This window comes from Pelophylax lessonae, assembly GCF_965119305.1.
Source record: "Pelophylax lessonae genome assembly, chromosome: 10".
Taxonomy (NCBI): Eukaryota; Metazoa; Chordata; class Amphibia; order Anura; family Ranidae; genus Pelophylax; species Pelophylax lessonae.
The window spans coordinates 99940781-99959578 of record NC_138777.1 but is presented as its reverse complement, the minus strand read 5'-3'; the positions used below and the strand labels follow the sequence as shown (position 1 = coordinate 99959578).

Sequence of the window (18798 nt, the reverse complement as noted above, 5' to 3'; positions counted from 1 at the left end):
GTCATGGCAGGTTGTGAGTGCGGTACACATCATTCATTGCACTTTTTGTTTCAGACTTCATCTGGGATGTTGGTTGATCTGGAAGAATTTTACGTCAAGTACAAAAATTAGTAAGTATAGTAGTTGATTTGTTTGACATTTATACTTATGTTAAAGAACTTTTCAAATAAATCACAACTCAAGCCAAAGCTGTATTTAGCTTAGTTAAAGTAGAAAAGGGTTAGAGCCTCAGCTGGGTTTTAGTAATGTCTGTACCACTATTTAGGATATCTCCCCCTCACTTGCCGTCCTGACAAGCAGTAATGAGAAATTTCTCCAGGGAGAAAACAGACAAAAACTTTTCATGTCTGGGTGATGATAGCACTCACCATTTTTTTGCCTTAATTTACAGGGACCAGTACCAAGGGAAAATCTCACCAATGTGGGTCAGAGACCTTTAGCCTGATCAGAGTTTTAACTCCTTAAACATTTTGGCTGGAGTTTTTAATTTTTATTATGTTATATGAGCAGCTTGCACATAAAGTAAATTCTAGAAGAACAATGCCAACTAATATTTTCTATGCTAACCATATACTCATTATTTTCCATCCTACTGGCCATTTGGTCTTCTTGTATCAGATGTTGAAAATTATTATTTGAGGCAATACCTATGGTAAATCTGCCCCTGTTGCTCTGATTGACAAAACTATTAGAAGTCATTGACTGTAACTGAAAATGATTGTTCTGTGCCTTAATCAATACGTTTGTTTGGCCACACTTGACAGAATTGGCATTTTCAAAATGATGAGAAGAAAACGACCTCCTGAAGTATGGATCACCAAAACCACTAAAATGTTCCAACCAATCATATCATTTGGCCTTGAAAGCCATTGAAAGAGATACAAATATTGGTGAAAACAATCTTGATAGATTCAATTGCGATATTAATTTGACTGTTAAACAATCTACAACTAAGATTCCATACTTGTGAAAGATAACAGTTACACAGTTGTAGTGGTCCATTATCAGAAGAGCCACACATGCAGTTTCAGCAGAAATGTGAAGCTACTTAAAAAAAAAAGAAGTGCAGGTTTAAAAAAAAAAAAAAACATACATACATATTCCTCTAGATGGCTGTTCCCTGCCGACTCCACACCGAGAATTGATCAATCAAAGACTGCTGATCGCTCAGTTCTTGGCTTTCAGTGAGCAGAGGGCAGGTGACTGTCAGTCACCGACTCTTTGCTCTACCCCTCCATCTATCACTGGAGCGCTGTGCTTCGGAGGGGGTGGGAGCGGCTGGTTCAGGCTCTAAGCAGCATGTCAGGCATCTGGGCAGATCCCAACATTATTGTCAGGACTGACTCTATGATTTCAGCCAACATCAGACTTTATCCCCCTTTTGGCTGAATCTGAGACAGAGCAGTGTGTCTAATAGTGATTAATAACACACATCCATCCCAGTGTTTGCCAGAATTACCTATAGCCATTAGATTATTGTTTCCTGATGGTGGCAACAGTCGGGTATCTATGGGTAATTATTATAGGGTAACAGTCAATCCCCTTTGCTACTAGCCAATCTATAATGCTTCCTCAAAAGAAAGATGTCCTGTTTTATATCTGCGGAAACTGCCCATGTGTTTATAAATTCCTTCATCTTATGTCTTGGGATGCTGTGAAGAAGTCAAAAAGGACCATAAGAATCATTGATATGGAATGGAATATAGACTATTAAATGTGGCATTTAGAAAACAACTTTTCTCTTTTGTTCATCGATGGACACATCGATCCATAAATCATAACTAGTGGGTTATATTGCCTTCTTTCAGGAGTAGGACTAGGCAGAACAAAAAACACCTGGCTACGCCCATGGGCCATCCTCAGCTGCTATATAACCCCTCTCCCTACTCTAGGTAAGCAGTTTTAATTTGTCAGAAGTAAGGACCTAGGCTCCCAGCTGGGATCTCTAGTCCTAGCAACTGTCTCCTTCCTTACATCTTTTTCTTTTTTTTTTTTGCTCGGGAGATTTACAATCAACTGCTGGGCTGAGCAATGGGCCGGATAATCTATATTCAGTGTTCCCCCCAGGGAAGGAGCCTTGTCACAGACGGGGGCCCTCCTTCTCAGCCCATAGAAAATGTTGTGCTTCTGGGACGGAGAATAAGGGAAATGGATCTTTTATATCTTCCCCCGGGAGGTTCCAAGCAACCGTGGTCTGGTAAGCCTAGAGCTAGCATCTCTGTACCCGCAGACAAAACCCTTTCAGGTCTGCCCTCACCCATTATTGGGGTGGGGGGGCATCTTCGCTGCTTTCCGGCCCCGTGGACTTCTTTAGTGAGCGCCAAGGAGATCTGCAAAAGGTTTCTTTTTGGGTACCCAGATTGGGGGACAAAGCTTGTCCTTGTCAGGTTTTTTTTTAGGTCCTGAGTCTCCTTGTGCGGATTTATTTCCTGCAAAGTTTTAGGTGATGTCTGAACTACCTAAGGTCCCCCCTATCCCTGTCCAGGGAATTGATTTACCTTGGTCTGACTCTAGTTCTGACCAGGGTGGTACTTCCTCTGGACAAATTTTAGGAACCACAGGCCATGATTCACCAGCTGCTGTCACACAGACAGTTCTCTCTCCCGATTTACATACAGGTTCTGAGTCTGGTGGTGTCCACCTTCTAGACAGTTCTGTTTGCACAGTCCTACATGCAGCTTCTTTGGCAGGTTCGGCCCCACAGGAGGATACCGAAGTTGGTGGCGTGATCAAGGGGTCCTCTGATAGACGCCACAGGCATCTAAGGGCCACGATAAGGCCAGCATCTTCCTCAGCTCAGGCTTCCTCTGCAGTTCCTGCGAGGAATCGCGAGCGAAGATCTTCCAGCCATCCTGCTTTACAGTTGCTGGTTTTAATGGTGTAGCTATTGAAAGCCAAGTACTGAGGGATAGAGGTTTGTTTGGATCAGTGAACCCTACTATGGTGAAGGCGAGGAAGTCCTCTTCCAGCAAGATATACCATCTTACGTGGAAAGTGTACATTTTTTTGGTGTGAGTCGATTGGCGCTCATCCTCGACCCTTTTTTGGGGCTAAGATCTTAACCTGTCTGCAGTGGGGCGTTGACCAGAAGTTGGCCTGAGTACCATCAAGGGGCAGGTATCTGCCTTGCAATCTTCTTTCATCTTCTTTTCACTCTTTAGTTCGTACTTTCATTCAGGGGGGTTCGACATGTGGCTCCACCTGTACGGTCTCTTTTGCCGTTGTGGGATTTAAATTTAGTGCTTTCGGTTCTCCAGAAACCTCCATTTGAGAATATTCGGGAGATTCCCTTGCCTACGTTATCCCAGAAGGTGACATCCTTGGTGGCTATTACCTCGGCCCGCAGGGTATCGTAGTTGGCGGCATTATTCAGTCACAGTTCCTATTTGGTGGTCCATAGGTATAAAGTGATTCTTCGTCCCTGTCCATCATTCCTGCCCAAAGTTGTCTCTGACTTCCTCTGACAGGACATTGTGTTGCCTTCCTTGTGTCCCAAGCCAGCTCATCCCAATGAATTTGCTTTGCATACTTTGGATGTGGTTCGTGCGATTCGGGTGTATCTGGCAGCTACTGAGTCTTTTCAGAGGTCAGACTCGCTTTTTGTGATTACGGACGGACCAAGAAAAGGGCTGGCCACTTCTTTGGCTACCATTTCCAGATGGATTAGACAGACGGTGACTCAGGCCTATTCCATTAAAGGTCAGGTTTCACCTTTCCCTGCCATGGCGCATTCTACTCGGGCGCTGAGTGCTTCTTGGGCCTTCCATCATCATGCTTCAATATCGCTAGTTTGCAAGGCGGCCACTTGGTGTTCCAAGCATACCTTTACAAAATTCTATAGGGTAGATACTTTGGCATCTGTGGATACTTCTTTTGGCTGCAACCTTTTGCAGGCTGCTGTTTAAGAGGGGCTGTTACCTCTTGAAGGGTTTTTTTTCTTTAATCTTCTATTTTTCAGATGGGGTTTAGCCTTGGGTGATTTTCCCCACCCCTCATTTTCCTTTTGGCACTGATTTTGGACGTCCCAGTAGTTATGATTTATGGAGCGCTGTGTCCGTCGATGAACGGAAGAGAAAATGGGATTTTTGTACTTACAGTAAAATCCATTTCTCTGAGTTCATTGACAGAAACAGCACCCACCCCTCTATTGGAGTTCTGATACTTCTAATACTGCTTGCTACTAAACTGATTACCTAAAGCAGAGAGGGGGGAAGGGGGGGTTATATACCAGCTGAGGACGGCCCATGGGCATAGCCAGGTGTTTTTTGTTCTGTCTAGTCCTACTCCTGGAGGAGACAATATAACCCACTAGTTATGATTTATGGAGCGCTGTGTCCGTCGATGAACTCAGAGAAATGGACTTTAAGGTAAGTACAAAAATCCCATTTTTATGTGTATCTACAACCAAAGCATTTTTTCTAGTTTTGAATGGAATGGGTAATAGTTGGTACTCCAGTTGAATTTATATTGCTGTTTGTATACCCGCTGGATACATTCACCGTCTCAATTTTTTCTGTGACCATTGTTGGAAAATTAGTGGGAGAATCATACTTTTAGAGTTGTCACCAGAGCAGAAGATGAGATGAAATCTTCTGATGGAGATGTGTTCAGTCTGTCTAAGGGAGATTGCTTTGGCTTTAGATAGAATTCCTCTCACTTCCTGTCGTATCTCCAGACAGGACATTAAAGGGATTTAGAGGTTATAATTCTTGCCTATTTCATACAGAACAAAAAAAAGTATTGGCTATGCATACACTTTGTTTAAACTAAAGATAAGGGGACTACATGCACCCCTATGAGACTAAAATGTAACCATTACCTGTGTAATAAGCAGCCAAGGTGCTTGTATGATTCTATGCATTGTGTAAATGTTTTGTTGTCCATTTTTTACTGTGACTTGTAGTGATTCGTGTCCTGCATTTTCCATAATTCAGTGTAAGTGTTTGAAGTATTAATTGGGACACGCACAATGTTGCAACACTGAAATCTATTTCCCTTGCTTCAGCTCTTATTTGCACTGCGAATGGGCCACCGAGCAGCAGCTGCTGAAGGATAAAAGAATTCAGCAGAAGATAAAACGTTTCAAGATCCGGCAGGCACAACGAGCACACTTTTTTGCTGATGTAAGCAGAAGTTTTTTTCCATTCCCTCAGTAACTAAGAAAAAGTTGAATATAACCACTCACATAGACCTGGAAAGGAGTTATCAATATACCTGATTTTTCATGTTTTTATAGTGGAATTTCCAGCATAACAATACAGTCATTATTTCATGTCCCTTTGATATGGCAGCAGTAAAGGTAAAAACTTTCCAGCAGTAGCAGAGAGAACAATTACGATGCTTCCTTAAGCTGGTCATAGATGAATCAAAATTTGACTGGTTCAGCAGGACAAATCTCAATCCATGTGTGGCTATTCCCAGTCAACAGAGGTCGATCTAAAGTTTGACTTCAGATGAACAGGAATTTTGGAAACATTTTCTCGATCAGCCAGTCAGCTACAGTGGCTGATCTGTGATTTCTGACAGCAGAGCAGTGCCACTATCAGAATACAATGGCACAGTGGGGAGATTCCTTCATCCGCTTTGCTTGTGTGGCTGGGGGGATCCAGCTGGCTGATCGAAAAAAAAAAAAGTAATCCATCTATGAATAGCCTTACTCTTTTCAAAACGCAGATATGTTTGGTTGAAGTTTCATTTTGTGGCATGTGTCAGCTAACCAGGTTTGCATGCCTTTTTTCTCATTTGAAGATATTGGTATGCTGGAGCAGCTTCTACTGAGTTTCTTTGATAGGTTCCATGTCTTTTTAAACCATGGCCTCAGCACCTGTGGAAAAACTATGACATTGCTCTATTGATAATGTTCAGGTTGTGTAACAGCCTATGTCTTATGTATGGGAAGTTTTCAGTTTTAGTCCAGAGAGAAGGTTCACCAGATAGAGTGGAGTAGAATGGAGTGAAGTTTTTGCGCAGTTTCGTTTCTGGTAAAAACCGAATGCAAACTACTAACAAATGGCTTTTTCTGTCTTGGCCATGTCGAACATATTTTTGTTTTTGATAATGGCTACTACTGTTTGTATTATGAACATTTTTTCTTGAAAAACTTTAGGGGGCCAGACTATGACCATTGGGAGTAGAAAAGGTCTCAATGTCAGAGGGAAAAAAAATGCTCCACCTTTTGGTGTCAGTAGGAAGAATTATGCCCCATTGTTGGTGTCATTAGGAGGAATTGCGCCCCATCATTGGTGTCATTGGGCTCAATTGTTGATGTCATTAGGAGGAACCCTGCCCCATCATTGGTGTCATTGGGAGGAATTGTGCCCCTTCACTGGTCTCAGTGGGGGAGAATTATGTCCCATTGTGGTATTGGTGGATGAAATGGTGCCCCAAGGGCCAGATAAAAGCGAGCAAAGGGCTGCAGTTTGAAGACCACTGATCCAGAAGGTATTTCTTGACGAGAGGCAGAGTTATCTTAAAAATTGTAGTTATTGCCAAATGTTGATTGGACATCATTGCCAAGGAGATTCACTTTCCCAAGAAAATTATTGGCTTTTTTTTTTTCTTTCTTTTTTATGGGTATACAGATGGAAGAAGAACTATTTAATCCAGATTATGTAGAAGTTGATCGCCTACTAGAAGTTTCTTTCTGTGAAGATAAAGATACGGGAGAGGCAAGTAAAAAAACATTGTAAATGGCTGTAAAGTTCTCTAATGTCTCGTTTCCACTGAGCGGAACGGTTCGGGTCGGTACAGTTTGGAAGGGTTAGAATGGTCTGGTCTATTCAGGTGAGCGTTTCCACTGCAAGTCGGGCTACCAGGGACCATGCGGGGTTTACACCAAATGAGGTGTTTGTTTTGCTCTTTCATTTGACGTGAGCATTGAAGTTTTCCTGTCCGCCAATCAGTGGAATCTATCGTGTGACGCCAGTAGCTCCGCCCTAACCGTACCGTTCCATTTCCTATGGCCCTACATCTGAAGCAGGACCAGGAATGGTGCGGTTTGGTTCGGTTGTATGGGCCACTTTCACAATGAAAACACTTAAATTAGCGTACCGTACCGAACTGACCCGAACCGATTCGCTCGGTGGAAACGAGGCATACGTTGGGTATGATGTTACTGCAAATGAGCATATGCTGTGGGAGGAACTCTTAATAAAAGTTTAAAGATTTAGCAAGGTGCACTTTGGCATATTGGAGTTGTGGTGGGTCTACAAACATCTTAAAACAAGCTGTTTATTCAGAATTTACCAAAGTGCCATTATTAAATTCATGTTGTCTCACAACATAATATTAGCAGATCAGCAAACCTGCAGCAGTTTGCACCCAAATTTGTAACCTCTTGTTAGGAAAGTCAGAGGAGGTGCTTCCTTACCTCAAACTTCAGGACATAATTCTAATCACTAGACACTTCCTCCTGTGCACTGTCAGTCATATGAAATATTTCCTTCTCTTCCCAGCACCCCTTTCCCCATTTAAATTTGTAATGCACACAGCCCTTTCGCTATCAAATGATAATGTGCATCAGAAATGCTGTTGTGTAAATCGTTTTTTCATAATGTTTAAACATTGCTTTGATCATTTGGTAGGAAATGGACTCTTCCCCTTGTGTGCAGGATAAGAATTCTAGCTGGTTTGGTGGTTCTTGAAAGCGTGGTGATGTGAATGTCTGTCATCTGCCTGTTTCTTGCTTATTCATAGTTATGTATTTTTGTCTGATGCGGTTTTCTATTGAAATAAAAAGAAGTGCTTTAAAACTCGTCAGCACCTTGCAAAGTGTTTAATAATGCATGTGAATGTACATTGACTTGCAGTGTAAAGTGCATTGCAATGGTGATTGACTTACTTTGACATGTGTTCATTGATTTCAGTAGAAACCACATCAGACAAAAATGTATCGGTGTGAATGGTCCCTAATGGGTTTGGTCCCCCATGTTAGGATGATCTAAAGGCAACACCTATTTTTTAGTTTTGCGGAAAACCTGTTTGGTTTTTTGTTTTTTTGCTATCTGTACCCGTTACAGAAATTCATCCTATTTGTCCTGTGTACCACTGAAAGTCAGGGGAAATCTCATAATTTGGGTTGTCACTAGAACAGAAATAAAGGGAGAAATCATCCAATGGTGAAATTAGTTCTGTTAAAAACTAGGAATTCCCTCACTTTGGAGGGATTTCTTCTCACTTCCGGATTTGGCTATGGGTCAGGAAGTGAAGGGAAAGATCTCTAATGGGACACAGATGGCAAAAAGAAAAAATTGACAATGGCTATAACCCTGTGTTACTCTATCTGAAAGGAAAAAGTTATGCCTTTAGTTCAACTTTTCCCATTCTTTTAGTATTCCTCAATATTTTGTTTATAATAATTTATACAGTTGTCATCTGAAGTTTCACTTTCAGAAACCGGTTTTGGCAAAGGGGATAAATGTATGAACAATTTTGGAGAGTGCCTGTACAGGACATTTTGAAGATAAATTATACATTTGTATCTTTGGTGACAAACGTTTTGCCACTCATTGTCAACTTTCTGTTCAAAGATGTACTGGGAAAATATCATAAATTGCTGCCTATAGGCCACAATTTTGATAGAACGACAGTTTACCTTACTAATAAAGCTTTAAACCGTCCCTCTGAAGGATATGTCTGCCTTCAAGGACTGCACTAACCAATGATTATTGCCCCCTCAAAAAACGTGTTTTCTTTGGCAGGCCCTGCCAGCAGCTTGCTCATGCCGGCAGCATTAAACTACTGTGTGGATGGGCTGTTAGAGGTCTCCTGTTCCATTTCTCATGTCATTCTCCTGTCTGTGAACATAAGGAGAACTCTTTGGTACAATTGTACAGGTAAACAGTTCCTGTTTCTCATGCTCTTCAAGGGACAGCAGCTCATAGGAGTTGTCCTGGAGGAATGTGAGAAAAGCACAAGGCGCCTCTAAGTACAGCAAAGACAGTTTATTTTGACACATAAAGGTTAAAACACTTACAGAAATATCCATAGTGTAGAAGGCATAAAACTTGCCATGCTCAAGGCTGTCCTGCATGGATGTGTGGAAGAGAGCCAAAACCACGGCTGTCATGTATCCAGGGATGCTGGCACACGTGCAAGAGTGGAGAGGCAGCGGTGCGGCCGGGCTTCCGGATCCACGCTGGAGCGCACACGGCCGATGTCAGGTGGTTGTGGGCGGTAACGTATTTCAGCACATGCGCGGCTTCTTTGTCAGATGTCAAGGAAGCGCCCATACCCTCCTTACATAGGAGATACTCTGACTCTCTTACGAAAGATGCCACTGGGAAAACAGTACCCATCTGCCCCAAAAGAAGTCGTCCTGGGATCAGTCTGAGATGTCCTCCCCAAGACTGTGAAAAAAGTTCCTTGTAATCAGTCCACTCGCAACTGTCCCCTAAGCCTTCTGACAAGGCATGAAGGGCCACCTCCACAGTGGTGGAGGGACGTCTATTTACCTTTACAGATATTTGTTTAGCTCACATATCGGACAAGATGGAGTTGAGCCCTAGAGCCTCCTTTCTTCCTAGGATGGTTTTTGCCTTTCACCTCAACCTGAACATTGTTCTTCAGTCCCCTCTATCTGGCTTCAGTTCTCTCTTCATTGCCTGGATGTAGTTTGGAAAGATGGATTCTCTCTGGCATCCTTGATAAAGGGGAAACACCTTCTTGTCCCACTATTTCTCTGTGGCTTAGACAGGTCATCAATATGGTTTTAAGGATTTTGTTCCATCCTTTCCTGTCAGGGATCCCTCTACTAAATTTGTGGGTGCTTCTTGGGTGTTACGGTATCAGGCTTCTGTTTACAGATTTGTAGAACTGCCACTCGGTCTTCCATTCAAACGTTCTGCAGGTGCTTATTCAGGGCTCTTTTGATGCCATCTTCAGGTGTAAGGTCCTTTAGACGGTTCCTTGAACTTCAGGCAGTCCCCAGGTTTGTTGGTTTTTGTAGGCTTTTTAGTGTTTGCTGTTGGCTACCCCGCAGTTAGACTGGTCATTGTTTTTTGTCCAAATTTTCTTGTAGATGGCAGTATAACTGAGTGATCAATAGATTCCTGTGTCCCTAATGAACTTTAAATAAATTGATTTTGGGGTCAATGCAAAAATCTAATTTTTGCACTTTTGCAAACCTAAAACAAAATACTTCCAATGGCATATTTAACAGAAAAGGGAGAAAATAAGGTAATGTCATTATTAGGGTTCACGTACACTTAGGGCTTTTTCACATGGGCAGACTCCACCAGTGCATCTGGAAAAGAGAAATGGACAGAGGGCGCACCACCAGTGCATCTGCCTGCTCAGCGGGGGATTTTATTAATGATCCCCGCTGAGCAGGAGGATGACCATACGCAGCCCGCTTTCCTCTATGGGCAGTCATATGTAAACGGACCGCCTTTTCGTTTACATCCAACTGTCATCTAATCCGCCAGATGGATGGGGAATGGATCCCCCATCGGTCTGTTTTTAGCGTATAGGATCGGATGTCAACGGGCAGTGGATGGTCTGATTGGGTCTGGCTTAAAAATTGACAAGCGGACCCGATCAGTCCGCCTGTGTGAAAGAGTCCTTTCGGTTTTTTTAATGGTTTATTTGTTTTCTTTTCACCTTTCAGCCTGTAATTTATTATTTGGTAAAGTGGTGTTCCCTTCCTTATGAAGACAGCACATGGGAACTGAAGGAAGATGTTGACCAATCCAAAATAGAAGAATTTGAACAGCTACAAGCTCTTAGGCCAGACACTAGGAAGATGGTAAGGATTTTCAGACATGTATCCAGACGTTGCATGCGCTGTGTTGTATTTAAATTGTGAAAAACGTGATAGTCATGAGATCGTATTTTAAGACTGAGAAATATTATATTTGTTCAAAGAATTTTTCACAAAGCAGCTTCTGAAGCCTTCTTTCTACCCACCATCTACAGCAGCATTTATAAATGTATTTGAATGCTGTCGTTTGTGAGTGGTTCTTGCATCTTCGATCGCTGATGTGTTAATGAAGAATCCCAAGAAAAGTTCTATTTTTCCTTAAGCTAACAAATATTTCCATTATCCTTGTGCTTCATTTATCTGACTCCTGATTGTACCTGTTTACATTGTTTTATTCAGTATGTTTATTGTCAGTTGCTAGAGTTACAATGATAGTCATTCTTACTGCCTTTTTTCTTACACATAGCACATTGATATACCCCAGCCTGTGATATTTACAAATCCATTATACCTATTGTGTAATAGTCTTTGAATTTCACTTAACAAAACTCACACTTTTTTTTTTGCAAGGATCGACCGCCCCCTAATTCCTGGAAGAAGATAAACCAATCACGAGAGTATAAAACTGGGAATCAGCTCAGAGAATACCAACTGGAAGGACTTAACTGGTTGCTTTTCAACTGGTATAACAGGTGAGTTATGCACCCCTATTATATCTTGTAATATCACACACATAAGTAGTGGAATCAGCTATATTTAGAAGCTAAAGAATATTTTTTAAGGAGTACAGATTACCGATTGTCTATTGTAGCAGTGGTTACTGGTGAATGTCAACTATTGGTTACATTGTCGGAAGTAAACCCAAAAATAAAAATGTATTCTATACCGCAGCATACTAATCCTTTGAGGTGGCTGCATTAGTTTTCTTTTTTTTTTACTCTTTACCCTTTACTATTACTCTGTGATCCAGGCAGTAACACACTTCCTGTCATAGAGTGGCTCCACTCAGCAACAGTCTATTTCTTATGGAATAAATGTTTTACATAAATTAATTAAATGTGACCATTGTAATCATCTCTGTCAGTGGTAAATGGTTTGTCTCTACCCTCTAACTGCTACTATTGCTGGACAGCTTGGTCTGGTAAAAAATAAAAAAACGTAATAAACAGATCAACAGATGAAGTTAAAGGGAAACAATCTTGAAAAATAAAACAAATGCAGCCACATCTATCTGCTAGTAAGCTGCACTTTATGAATTTTCATTTTTTTTTTGTTTTAATACGACTTTAAAACCTTAATTATAAAATAATCTCTATATGTGTAGCACCCTCCTAGGTAGGTGCTAGGAAAAAGCATATATGTGTCCCTGTCTGCTTATCGGGGGGCCGGATCTGTTGGCTAATCTGTCACATGCTTCCAGGTGTGGCCTGTTGAATCTGGGGAGTCTCCCCACTGTATCTAATGAGGGACCTTGTTGGACAGTGGAAGAAACACAGCCAATAGCGCACCAGGGTTTATGACTGTCCCAGTGGGCAGGGATTGCCGCAGTGCGCCCTGGAGGGGGCATGTGATAGTGTCTTTTGGCGTGGAGCATCAGTCCCAGGAGGAGGTGACGGCTGTCTCTCTTCCTTCTGAAATGTGAAGGTGGTCCAGGCAGTAGGCCTAGGTGCCAGAGGTTGAGCTGGGCTGCATAGGATCCAGAGTGTGCTGACCAAGTGGAGCTGCTGGGCAGAGATCTTCTGGACAAACAGTGTGCCCAGGGGTCTGCCTAGGAGAGGAGACCACTGCAGAGAGGTCAAGGGGGATCCAGGAGCCAGCTAACCAGGAGAGTACAGTAAAGGGGGTGCCAAGTACTAAAGCCCTGAAGTTTGGGGATTAAATGCTTGCCGACCGCCGCAAGTACATATACTGCGGCGGTCAGCCCCGGCCAGGCAAAGTGACGTATGGGTACATCACTAGCCTGGTAGCCAATAGCGGGCGAGCACGCGCCGCCGGAGGCGCGCTCCCGCCCCGGCTCGTTCCCTAACAAGTCCGCGCGTGTGACCGTCGGACCCGATGTCAGCCGGTCACTCGCGATCATCCGCTGTGAAGGGAGAAAGGCAGACGGCTAATGTAAACAAAGCCGCCTGTCATTCTTCCCTGTGTAACAGCAGAGCTCTAACGGTCCTGCTATGTAGGACCATAGATCTCTGCTGCTACATGTAAAGCCACATCCCTGCACAGTAAGAATCACGCCCCTAGGGACACACTTAACCCCTCCTCCCCAATAAAGTTAACCCCCTCCCTGCCAGTGTAATTTTTACAGTAACAGTGCATATGTATAGCACTGATTTCTGTAGTAATGTCACTGGTACCCCCAAAAGTGTCAAAAATTTCAGTCAAGGGTCCGATCTGTCCGCCGCAATGTTGCAGTACCGCAAAAAAAATCGCAGATCGCCGCCATTATTCGTTAAAAAAAAAAAAACAACAACAAAAATGACAAAATTCTTTCCCTTAGTAAACGCTATAACTTTTGCGCAAACCAATCAAAATACGCTTATTGTGATTTTTTTTTACCGAACATATGTAGCAGAAAACAAATTGGCCAAAATTGCAAAATTGTCGCTCTTTTTTTGTTTATAGTGCATGATCAAAAAAATCGCACAGGTGATCAAATACCACCAAAAGAAAGCTCTGTTTGTGGGAAAAAAAGGACGTCAAATTTGTTTAGGTACAGCGTCGCACGACTGCGCAATTGTCCGTTAAAGTCACGCAGTGCCGAATCGCAAAATAGGGCCTGGTCAGGAAGGGGGTAAAATCTTCCGGGCTTAACTGGTTAAAGGGGGTGCCAGGAAGGGCCCTGAAGTGTTCAGCGATTTGAGATTGCACTACAAGTCAGCTACCCTAGGAAGGAGTACCTCAGGGGGCTCAAGGACTTTTCCACAGTCAGAGGTGAAGCCATAGTAAGTGGCCTTGCCGTGACTAGCGTCAGACAGCGCTAATCAGTGTCAGTAAGCGTTAACCAGCATCAAGCAGCATTTTTGTAGAGTCCCTGCCTATTTGTGCATAGTGCAGTTGTTGGAGTATCCCACTCATTCCTTCTCCTATCCAAGTTCTCAAATAAACCTAAAAACCCAAAGAATCTGGACTGTTTCTTGTCTGAGGTATTCACACTTGGGAAACATGCCTAAATGTACTACTGTTGCTAGCGGTAACCCAGGGGGACCCACACTCAGCAGCTCCTTTGGGAGTAGTGCTACATATGCAAGCCACATATGTGCAAAAAGCATCTCTCTGTTATAAAACATCATTTCACCTTAACAGGCTATACGTATAAGTCATGGCACAAAGTATATATAGCATTAATGGCAAATTAGGACATCTTTGTAAACACACCCCATCTTCTAATTGGCAGCTGCCAGTGGTCATTTAGAAATTGGGCGCTGTGCTGTCAAGATAGGAATATTCCTTCTTTGGCTGTTCATCCACCTGCGCCCAGGCTAATAAGGCTAGTATTAAAGTATTCCTGTCACTTTTCCCCCAATTCCTTGGGATTGCAGTATGCGCCCAATAGTCTGTTGGGTGGTGTGATTTAAACAAAGATGCTAGACAGTTCATTAGCATACAGGTCTGTCCTTTACTTATGCAGATAGTTTATTTTAGTAAGTATCATATAATGTATATTCTTTTTTTATTTAAGCCTGTGACTGACCTTTTTTCTAGCAAGTTCCCTCTTTTTTAAATGTTAGGGCATTGAGTAGAGTACCTCACAAACCACAGTAAAAAGATATCCAGGTTGAGGAGTCAACTGCTGCAAGACTTTGCCACCAGAAACAAGAGTGGCAAGTTATTCCTTCTCAACACAGCAGAGAACTATTTGGTGTGAATTTAAAGGATACGTTCACCTTTGGCAGCATGCTACAGGTTACACCAATGTTTAGGGTGTAACATGGTCCAGTAGCCCTCTCCCACTCAATCCTCCCCCTGTGACAGCGGGGGTCTTCTCCCCAAGCCCACTGTCACAATTAAAAAAAAATTAAAAAATAGCGTGGCTGTGCGGGGCTCCACTCACACAACCGCATCATTCATTCACAGTAATCTGTGAAAGAATGAACTTAAAATACTGTCTGCCACTGTGGTGGACAGCTTGTAGTTCTCCATGAACTGTGAGGGCACTTTAGGTACTCTCGTAGTTCATTGATCTTCCTGCTCTTTAGTAACTGTCTGCCCATACGCAAGGTACGTAGAAAGTCTGACACTGCACCAATGATTTACTGATTACGGGTGCAATGCTTTCCAGGCTCCTGCCGGAAACAATAATTTACAGTTTTTTTTTTTTTTAGAAGAAATATGTGAATTTATTATTTGTTCCCAAAATGTGAACTTAGCCTTTAAGCTTACGAATTAGAGTCCCATGCTAACTACATGTAATTTGTTGTGTTTTTTTTCTCCTACAGACGGAACTGCATTTTGGCAGATGAGATGGGTTTGGGTAAAACTATCCAAAGCATAACATTCCTGCATGAGATCTTCCTGACAGGCATCCATGGTCCTTTCCTTATCATCGCTCCACTCTCCACCATCACTAACTGGGAACGAGAATTTCGCACATGGACAGACCTCAACGTAGTTGTGTATCATGGAAGCATGATAAGCCGGCAAATGATCCAGCAATATGAAATGTATTCCCGGGACTCCCAAGTAGGTCTTACTCAGCAGTTACAGTGATCAATTTAGCAATACTCTACTCATACCAACATACTAGAGGAAATAAGGGGTATGCCCACATCAACCAATCAGGTCCACAGGGCAAGTTCATTTTAATTTTTTTTGGTATTGGCTTTGTACTGGCTGGTTAAATTGCCTACATGCTTCCCACATCATTTGGGTTCTTTAATGGACAGATCGTGTGCCTGATTTTCAAGGTCTGCTCACATTCCACAGTTTGTATCCTTACTGGGATTCCTGAGAGATCTGAAAATCTAATGACTCAGTTCTTACCCTTTAAAGCAAGGATTGGTTGCTGTGAGCAAACCCTTAAATTTTCATAGATTTAAATGTTGTTTTAATTGAAAAAGTTAATAGGAAGAACGTGATCAGTAATAATGAAGACTTGAATTACTTTCCAGGGTCGTGTTATCCGAGGGACATATAAGTTCCATGCCATTATCACTACGTTTGAGATGATCCTGGGGGGCTGCCCAGAACTCAATGCTATTGAATGGAGATGTGTTATAATTGATGAGGCACACAGGCTGAAAAACAAGAACTGCAAATTGCTTGAGGGTCTGAAACTCATGAATCTGGTGAGTGTGTTCTTCCGGGTTATCGTGCTTTTTTGTGAAGACTTGTCGTAAAGGGAGCCTGTTAGGAGAAAATATGGAGGCTGATCTTGCTGAAAGTGCTAGTTATCTCACTGAGGGAGATTTACTAAAACTGGTGCACACAGAATCTGGTGCAGTGGTGCATAGTAACCAATCAGTTTTTAACTTCAGCTTTTTCAAATTAGCTTTGACAATAAAATCTAGAAGCTGATTGGTTACCATGCACAGCTGTACCAGATTCTGTGTACACCAGTTTTAGTAAATATACCCCCACTGTTACATTGTTACTAAGGCTGCATGGCCACAAAGTCAGTGATCCAGAATATTTTTGCTGATCAGGTAATCTATCATGACTTTCTGCAGGTTTCTGTTTGGTCAATGATTCAGAAAGTATTAAAACAACAAGGCAAATAGTGTTTCCAGAAGGACGGTCAGAATTGGCAACCATCCTAATATATACACAATTTAAAGTGGTTCTTAAGTCGAGACTTTTTTTTTTTTTACCTTAATGCATTCTCTGCATTAGGCCAACATGTCCCAATAGCCGTATCACCCCCTCACCCCCCTTGATCCAGCACTGTGCCTGTCTGTAGTGGCTCTTTCCTTTCTCTCTGCATTCAAAGTACAGACAGGTAACAGCAGGAGCCATTGACTTCTGTTGTCAATCAAATCCTGTAAGTAAAGAGTGGGGGTGGGGTCCATCTAGGCTGTGTGTCTCTATGGATGCACACAGCCCAGCTTGGAAGCAAGCCCCCATGTCTGCCTCCATAGCAAGCAGCTTGATATGGTGGCAGACACAGAAGAGGAGGAGCTGAGAGTGCTGGCAGGGGACCCCAGAAGAGGAGGTTCCGCCACTGTGCCATTCCATTGCATAGAGCAGGTAAGTATATCACATGTGTTTAGAGAAAAAAAACTTCTGAAGATTGTTCTTTTTGCCTTGTTCCTATTTTATCTTGTTAGAGTTGCGTACAGATACCCGACATGACTTTGTAGGAAGCCATATGTTCTTGTGTTATTGGAACAAAGTAATATGTTTAACTTTCAGTTAATTTTATTTGAGGATGGTCTTCAATCCAATATCAAAATGCTATATAACAAGAGTAAGCAATAGAGAAAATTACAAACAATTGTAACATAGCAAATAAAGGAGATTAAGACTTCTGGCTCCTATTAACGGATGTCAATGTAATAAAAGGGCAGAAAGAACATAATCTTACCTGAGGGATTCTCAAAAACTGGTGGATACCAAGCACATACAGAAGATGTGTATATAACAACTTGTAGGGAAATGTAGAGGGTTACTGTGAAATTCCAGCCAGATGGAGGGGACAAAGGACAAATGGGATGTATAACCCCAAAAAGGGGTGTGTTGGCCCTAAGTGGTAAATAAGCCTGAACTGAATGTTGTCAGCAGAATATTGTATTTCCAGGGGGTCCAGATGTGCTTAAAGTTTTCCTGCTGCCACACTGTAAATTTCTAAAAAAAAAACAAGAAAAAAAACATTGTTTAAGAGAGTGTTAATTTCCATGCTTTTGAAATGTTCCTTTGCCTACCATTAAAATAGATTCTTGGTGCATCTTTTCTTTTTTTTTTCCGCATAGGAGTGCTTCTAATGGATTTAGTAACCGGTTTTATTGACCACTTTAGGTCTGCCTTTAAGCTGTTTTTCTGCTACAGGGCAGCACCTGTGCGCTGGATCACACACACACACGCACACACACACACGCACACACACATACATACATATATATATATATATATATACACACACACACACACACACGTGATCTGATGACATTTCCGGGTAGAAGGGTGCGCATGCACCCTGCTGGCAGCTCACTTTTCTTTTTGGTTACACACAGTGGTATGTATGTAAACAAGGCAGATTGCCATTCTGACAGGAGGGAAGGGATGGAGTTTGTGTCCCTGCAAAGCAGAGAATAAATTACATTTCTCTTACGTCCTCCGACAGTCGCCGCCTCTTCATATTCGTCACATATGGGGTATTAGACTTTGCTCCGAAGGAGTAGCTAGGCAACAGAATATGTTAACAATAAAGCTTTAACATATCCCACCCTCAAGGGGTGGTCCCCTCAGTCAATACCCTCCTACTTCCTGCAACCATATCTCAGTTTTAATGTCTAGCTTGTCAGGAGTGGCTGGCTCTCTCTGTGCTGGGACTTTTTGTCCCAGACTCTTTCTTCTTTTTAATATTTTATTTGAGTTTTTTCTCTACCTTTACTTAGCTGTTGTTTTTGTCAGCATTAGTTAGTTCTTCGGACGAAGAGGATCATGCGGACTGGGTCTCGGGCTGATCCCCCTGATCGCAGGTCGTGGGTCAGTGGCTTCCCTGTCTGCCATCGAGCGTTCAGCCAGGTAACGCTCCTGGCACGGTGAACGACCCATCCCTGTTCGGTGCAGGGATGTTTGGTGAGGTGGCTACCTCACCGGACGCTGTGCGGTTTCTTAACCGCCATTGTGTGCGTCTTGAATTGCGACTCTCCCTGCCTCATGTGCAGCGGCTTGTTCGCCTGTGCGGGTTCCCCACGCCATATGAGGTAAGTGTGTCTATGTGGGGACCTGTCTGTCTGGGGGGGGTCTCAGTCTGGGACTGTGTAACCTGCCTTTAAATCACACTGCTTGTCTCCCTATCTCTCGGCTGCATGCTGTGGGCTGCAAGGGGGGGGGGGGGAGCTGTATGACACTGTGTGTGTCAGGCTGGGCAGTGTGGGAAGCTGTGTGCTGTGGGGCATGTTTTTAATGGCATGTTGGGGCATATACAGCGATCGCTGCGG

At 42.8% G+C, this 18798-nt stretch overlaps 1 protein-coding gene across 1 annotated transcript in view; it reads left to right on the top strand.

Moving 5' to 3' along the window:
* CHD9 (chromodomain helicase DNA binding protein 9) overlaps positions 1-18798 on the top strand; it is a 388013-nt gene that overhangs the window by 245510 nt on the left and 123705 nt on the right. Inside the window, exons 7-13 of the mRNA XM_082270937.1 lie at positions 55-110; positions 5006-5123; positions 6582-6668; positions 10607-10744; positions 11270-11391; positions 15136-15379; positions 15808-15984. Of these exons, the coding sequence (XP_082127063.1) occupies positions 55-110; positions 5006-5123; positions 6582-6668; positions 10607-10744; positions 11270-11391; positions 15136-15379; positions 15808-15984 (942 nt within the window). The remainder of the gene's footprint in view (positions 1-54; positions 111-5005; positions 5124-6581; positions 6669-10606; positions 10745-11269; positions 11392-15135; positions 15380-15807; positions 15985-18798) is intronic.